Here is a 7,167-nt window from a genome sequence, read left to right as displayed (position 1 = left end):
TTTTCCCTCTTTGCTTTATTCAGTGTCCTTTGCCGTACAAAATCTTTGTAATTTCATGAGGTCCCAGCGGTTAATCTGTGGTTTTATTGCCTGAGCAATTGGGGTTATATTCAGAGTCTTTGCCAAGACCATTATGTTAAAGGGTTTCCCCTACTTTTTCCTTTAGCAGTTTCAGAGTTTCAGGTCTGATGTTAAGGTCTTTAATCCATTTGGACTTAATTCTTGTGCATGGAGAGAGAGAGGAGTCTATTTTCATCCTCTCTCTCCCTCTTTTTCTGTCAAATAAATAATTTTTTTTAAAAAAAAGAAATTACAAAAAAAAAAAGGCCAGTTGTGATGTTGCACGCCTGTAATCCCAGCACTCAGGAGGAAAAGGTAGGAGGATTACTGTGAGTTCAAGGCCAGCTTGGGACAGAGTGAGTTCCAGGTTTAGGCTAGAGTGAGACCCTGGGGGGGGGGAGGGGGGAGAGCAGGAGGTAGGACACCTGCTTGTCTGGGGACTGCAGTGTCATGTAGTCCTTCCAGTGACAGGGCCTACAGTGCCCCCACGTGCCCATGATGTCACTCAGGAGTGTGCAAGGTCGTCCTGTTGAGAATGGCCTGGAGCTCTCACAAACAAGGGGCTGGCGGGTCCCCAGAGGCCTCAACCTAACCCTTCTTTGCAGCTCCCACCCAGCCACCTCTGCACAAGGAACCTTACTACATCTAGGTCTTAGGATCTAACGCCTGGGCTACGGCTTCCTCTTAGCAGAGGCCCCTGGTCCCTTCCTTGTCCCACCATGCTACTGATAGGGCAAGGACGCTGTTAGGACTGGACTGGGACCATGGCTCGGTGTGAATAGGTGATTGCCATACCTGCATGAGGACCAGAGTGGGGTCAGGAGATGGACAAGAGGAGGGAAAGGGTTAACCAAAATTAAAGCTGAGGTGGTATATATGCCTTTAATCCCAGCACTTAGGAGGCAGAGGTAGGAGGATTGCTGTGAGCTTGAGGCCAGCTTGAGACTCTTTTAGAGTGAATTCCAGGTCAACCTGGGCCAGAGCAAGACCCTTCCTCACAAAAAATAAATATAAAAAGTTGAACAGGGAATCATGGCACACACCTTTAATCCCAGCACTCAGAAGGCACAGGTAAATCACTGTGAGTTCAAGGCCAGCCTGGGAATACAGAATGAATTTCAGGTTAGCCTGGGCTACAGCAAGACCCTACCCCAAAAAGTAAAATGGTTTGGGCAGAAGTAACCTATAGGGTGGGTAATGATGTGCCCAGAAGCCACATTGTTACCAGGAAATTTTAGTGTGGATTTCAGGGTGGATCTTTCAGTGGCCAGGGCAGTCCCTGATGCCCCAAAACATTACAGGCTATTGTCAAGGCTCTAGGTTGCCCACCAAAAGAATATGGTAAGACCCTACTGCTAAAAACTCTACATGCCTGGGCTACATGTGACTGAGAAATCAAGCAGGAAGTGAGCTGAAAACCTCCATGTTGACTAGCTGTCAGGATTCTGAAGAAAGTTATGCAGCCTGATGGGGAGAAAAATCATTTTTTTAAATTGTATTTATTTATTTGAGAGTGACAGAAAGAGGCAGATAGAGAATGGGCACACCAGGGCCTCCAGCATGTGGCCCCTTGTGCATCTGGCTAACATGATACCTGGGGAGTCTAGCCTTGAACCGGGGTCCTTAAGCTTCACAGGCAAGCGCTTAACTGCTAAGCCATCTCTCCAGCCCTCATCAAAAGTTTTAAACCAATATACCCTACAAACTTTACTGCTGGGCAGCCAGGCCAAATGTGCCAACTGATGCAATGGTGACATGTCTGTATGGAGGAAACCATCTGCTCTTGGACTGGACTTAAAGTGTGTTCCAAGGGAGGAAATTCATGCCTGGTACTGAAAACCTAGTCAAAAACCTATGGTTGGGGGCTGGAGAGATGGCTTAGCGGTTAAGTGCTTGCCTGTGAAGCCTAAGGATCCTGGTTCAAGGCTCGATTCCCCAGGACCCACGTTAGCCAGATGCACAAGGGGGCGCACACGTCTGCAGTTCGTTTGCAGTGGCTGGAGGCCCTGACACGCCCACTCTCTTCTCTATCTCTCTGCCTTTTTCTCTGTCACTCTCAAGTAATAATAATAAAAACTATGGTTGGGGAGGTTGTAAATGGATATATTATGCTCCCCAAACTGCCCTCTAAATTCTGAGGTCTATACCCATGTATTAACAATACGCTCACTTTTGGTTAGAGAAGCTTCTCTTCACATGGTAATGACAACTGGAAGACTGAGAAGTGACAGTGAAGTGTTCAGCACTGAGGGACATCTCTATCACATCTCCAGGGCTCAAGGACCATTGCAAAAGAGGTGGCAGAAAGCCACAGGAGTGCTTTGCAATGCTGTCTACATCACAGAATGGCCATGGCACTCATGACTTCACAGTGGCTGACACTACCTACACAAAACCTGTGTAATGGGGGGGGGGGGAATGTGACATCAAACCAGAGGCAAGTTGAAAGGGGATTTAGTGGAAGGGGGACCAGGAAAGGATATAGGACAGTTTATGATCACAGTATATTGTATGTATACAGTAAAAAAGGTTATTTTTTATTTATTTATTATTATTATTTTTTTTTTTGCTTTTCAAGGGAGGGTCTTGATCTAGGCCAGGCTGACCTGGAATTCACAATGTAGTCTCAGGGTGGCCTTGAACTCACGGAGATCTTCCTACCTCTGCCTTCTGTGGGCTGGGATTAAATGCGTGCACCACCACGCCTGGTGACACACCCAGCTAATTTTGAGAAAGAGGCAGATAAAGAGAACAGCAAACATGCCACCTTGTACATTTGGCTTATGTGGGTTCTAAGGAATTGAGCCTAGGTTCTTTAGCACTGCTTTCAAGCACTTTAACCACTAAGCTATCCCTTCCAACTCTCAAAGTATTTAAGGTGGGGCTGGAGGAATGGCTTACTGGTTAAGGCGTTTGTCTGCAAAGCCGAAGGACCCAAGTTCGACTCCCCAGGACCCATGTTAGCCAGATGCACAAGGGGGCGCACACATCCGGAGTTCGTTTGCAGTGGCTGGAAACCCTGGCACACCCATTCTCTTCCTTTATCAAACAAAATAATATAATTTTTTAAAAAGAGGGGCTGGAGAGATGACTTGGTGGTTAAGGTGCATGCCTGCTAAACCAAAGGACCCAAGTTTGATTCTCCATGTCCCACGTAAGTCAGATGCACATGGCAGCACATGCATCTGGAGTTCATTTGCAGCGGCTAGAGGCCCTAGTGTGCCATTCTCAAAAAAAAAAAAAAAAGCTTTAAGGAGGCTGGAGAGATGGCTCAGTGGTTAAGGCACTTGCCTGCGATGCCTAAGGGCCTAGGTTAAATTCTCCAGTATACACATAAGCCAAATGCACAAGGTGGTGCATACATCTGGAGTTCCTTTGCAGTGGCTGCAGGCCCTGATGTGCCCAATCTCTAGATACTTTAGCGGTTAAGGCCTGTGAAGCCTAAGGACCCAGGTTCAATTCTACAGGTCCCACCTTAGACAGACGCACAGTGACATGTGGAGTTCATTTGCAGTGGCTAGAGGCCCTGCTAGCATGCCTATTATTTTTCTATTAAGTAAAAATATACCAAAAAGTTTTTAAGGAGCCAGCATTCCGGTAGCAGAGGTGAATTCAATGCCAGCCTGAGACTACATAGTAAATTTTAGGTCACCTAGGCTAACAAAGAAAAAAAAAAGTTCAAATCCTCAGCACATAGGTAACAATGCAGATACGGTAGTAAGCACCTGCAATGCTGCCTCTTCTTACTCTTACCAGTGTGCCTCTCAAACAAGGTGCAGTGACTGAGGACATCAGTGAACCTCCAGCATAAGGCAGGCAGGATTATGGAACCAGACTTTTTTCACTCTAGTCTCAGGGTGGCCTCGAACTCACAGTGTGATCCTCCTACCACCATGCCTGGCTAGAACCAAACTTCTCTGGAAAGTCACTTCTAGGTTCCATGACGCCCCTACCAGGCCACACCTCCAACCACCCTGTAACTGAGGATGCCACACCAGAGGTAAGATGGGTTCTCACTGGCTTTAACACCTCCCATGGCTTCCAGAGAACAAGGCTGTCCACACTATATTCCCCAACTTAAGAGGCCTTCTGAGGCTAGGCCTATATAGTTTCTTCCACGTGTCACATGCTCCAGCTGTCCAAATGGACTTCCACTTGCTTCCAACTGGCCAGGGTTCCCCAACAATGCTTTCCCCAAGTTCCCCATTTGAGTTCCTCTCCAGCCTGCCTCCTCCATGTGACCAACAGGGAACTCATAGTCCTATCAGACAAGAGGAAGTGGGCAGGGCAGGTCCCAAAATGGGGCTGCAAGGACAGCCCTACCACCCCATCTTCCCAGCTTGAGGGATTTGGGGATCAGGAGCCCAGTTGCACTGGAGTGAAAGTGTTATCAAGTCCTCCCTGGGACCCACAAAGAATCCCAGGCACCTGACCCATTGACAATACTGCAAAGTGACAGATGGATCCAGTCCCAGGGTGGCAGGGACACTGGACAGGAGACGCAGTGGAGGGAGCACTTTCATTGCCGGTTGAGACTAAGAGGGGGACTAAGAGAGGAGCTCCCCCCTCTCCAGGGAGAACTAGACTTGAGGCTCCTCTAGGTAGTCACCTGAACCACCGTAAACCAGCGGTAGAAAAGTAAAATAGAAACCTTTATTTAGAATTAAAGCAACACTTCCGTCTCTCAAACACAACATTAACTAACAGGAAATATACCGCGAATTTGGAGTGAGCGTTTATTTGCACAACTATGACATGCGGACAAACCCAGGAGAGGGGACGGGCGGTGACTAATGGCCTCTAGTCCTCCTGGCCCTCGCTCTCCCTCTCCAGCGTGTAGACCATGAAGCAAGCATCGGGTCTCTGGGGGACGAGGGGATGCCCGGGTCTCACAATCTCAAAGCCCAGAAAGCTGAAGGTCCGGAGCAGGGCGGCTGCAGGAAGAACTGTGTCAAGGGCCAGGCAGAGCCCGTCCTGTCCCCTCCCATCTTGTCCCCGTATGCAGCCCTACAAACCTCTGTCGTCGCGGCTCTTGTGGAAACAGATGAAGACGTGCTGGGCATGGAGCTGCTCCTCGGCGAACTCCAGCAGCGCCACCAGGCTGGGGAGAGGGGCAGGGTCAGCACCTTCTTGGTCTCTGCCCCCCCGGTGGCCGCACCCTATCTATCCAGGACCCCACTCACCTGTCCTTGCTGCCCTCAGGAAGGGCGCCGCCCGGGAGCTCCACATAGAGGCCACCACCGCTCCACACCGCCCTCCAGGTGACGCGCTTGGCCTCCGACAGCCGTGACTGGAGGACCAGGACTCGCGCCTTGTCGCTGGATGTGGGCTCTTCCGTCACCGTCAGCCGCTCATCCTGGATGGCAGACCCCAGTCAGATCGCAGAGCCCCCCACGACCACCCGCACGTCTGCGATGACCAGCAGCCCCCAGCCAGGTTCCTGACTGTACTCACGGAGTGGAGGACAGTGGCTGAAAGACTGCGATCCCGCTGACCATCCCCTCGCCCACCTGGGATCTTCAGGGGTGGGTGAGGGACATCAGGAGCACCACAGAGGCCCCGGACCCGGGTGACTACAGCAGCGGACGGCGAGCCTGGGGCTGCAAACGGGATCACGACAGGACCCCCATGACAGGGCCACCGAGAAGAGTCACCCAGCAGGCAACGCTTCCGCCTGACTCGGATGGCTGTGAACTGCCCAAACCCCTCGCCCGGCCCCAGCCGCGATCCTGACTCAAACCGAAGCCCTCCAGTAGCCTTCAGAGCCCACTCCCCCCTTCCCCAAGGAAATCCCCTCACATGCCCACGCATCCCCTCTACAGCCAGACACAACCCAAGCCCCCCTCCCACGCGGACCCTACAGTCCACTCTGGCATCGCAAATCCGACCACTGCCATCATCCACTTCTCACTCGACCTTGAACCTGACCCTCACCCCTCCCCCACCAGCCCGTCACCCCCTCAATCCGGACACCACCCCTTCCCCACCGGACCCAAATCCCAGTCCTCAACCCGCGAACCCCGAATCCATCATCCCAAGCCCTCCCTGGCCGCCCATCAAGTCCTGGGAGTGAGGCCCCGCCCCCTCCGCGAGGCTCCGCCCCCGGCGATTGTAGCCGCCACAAAGGGGCGGATCTCGCGCTCCCCGAGCCTCATCGGAAGCCAGGAAGCCGACCCTCGGCTCTTCTCCCTCGGCCCGCCGGCCCTTCTGGAAGCTTCGGGCGGAGGCGGGGCCTCACCTCTCGCTGCTGCGGCCGCCGCGGCTGTGCAGACTGAGGAGCGGCATGGTGCGGGTGTCGTGGACGGTGGCGCTGGGTTTATCCCCTTCCTTCTCTCTGGCGAAGCAGTGGCTGTTGAGGATCCGCTGCAGGGAGGATTTCACCATCCGGCCGCTGGGGTCCGAAACCAGGAAAACCTCCGCTGCGCCTCTCCGCGCCGCCGCCGCTGCTCGCCGTTCGCAAAATGGCGTCGCCGCTGACGCCCTCTTTTATAGACGCCCTGCTCAGGCCACGCCCACCCACGACGTCGTGTAGCTGCCGCATGAGGGGCGGGGCCATGACGGCCACCGGAAGAACGAGTAGGACCCCCGCCCCTCCAGGCCTCTGATTGGTAAATGGTGCATAACGGGAGAAAATTCCCTCCTTCGGATTGGCTAGCAGGACGCTGGCGTCACTCTACTGGTTGTGGGGCGTGGCCGCAGTGACGTAGAGTGCGCGCCACGCACGCTCCACCCCGCCCCGCCCCGCCCCCACAGGCAGGTCTTAGGGAAGGGCGCCACGCTGGGCCAGTTTTCAAGCCTCCTCATCTCTCCCATCCCCCATAGGACAAAATTATTTTCAGAAATGATCGTGTAATAATTATGGTGTTTTAGCCTTGGTCTCTCAGTTTAAAACAATTTACCATTTAAAAATTTGGGAGTAAGTGGCTCCACGCCTAAAACCCTGGAGAGTCAAAGGCAAAAAGATGGGCCCAGAGTTCAAGACCAGCATAAACGGGGCGTGGTGGTGCACACCTTTGATCCCAGCAGTGGGGAGCCCTAAATAGGAGGATTGCCGTGAGTTCGAGGTCAGCCTGAGACTACAGCAAGACCCTACCACAAAACACAAAC

The 7,167-nt window shown here is 52.7% G+C and overlaps 1 protein-coding gene across 1 annotated transcript; it reads right to left on the bottom strand.

Annotated features, from left to right (window-relative positions):
- Positions 1-4,649: 4,649 nt before the first annotated feature.
- On the bottom strand, positions 4,650-6,523 carry Oaz1 (ornithine decarboxylase antizyme 1). Its single transcript, NM_001289829.1, is given in 5 exon segments — positions 4,650-4,994; positions 5,076-5,161; positions 5,244-5,416; positions 5,515-5,660; positions 6,299-6,523. Coding segments are annotated over 5 exon segments (684 nt in total). The 5' UTR covers positions 6,445-6,523; the 3' UTR covers positions 4,650-4,860.
- Positions 6,524-7,167: the final 644 nt, after the last annotated feature.

This window comes from Jaculus jaculus, chromosome 15 (genome assembly GCF_020740685.1).
Source record: "Jaculus jaculus isolate mJacJac1 chromosome 15, mJacJac1.mat.Y.cur, whole genome shotgun sequence".
Lineage (NCBI taxonomy): Eukaryota > Metazoa > Chordata > Mammalia > Rodentia > Dipodidae > Jaculus > Jaculus jaculus.
Note: the sequence above shows the minus strand (reverse complement) of the source record. Positions and strands in the feature narration are given on the sequence as shown.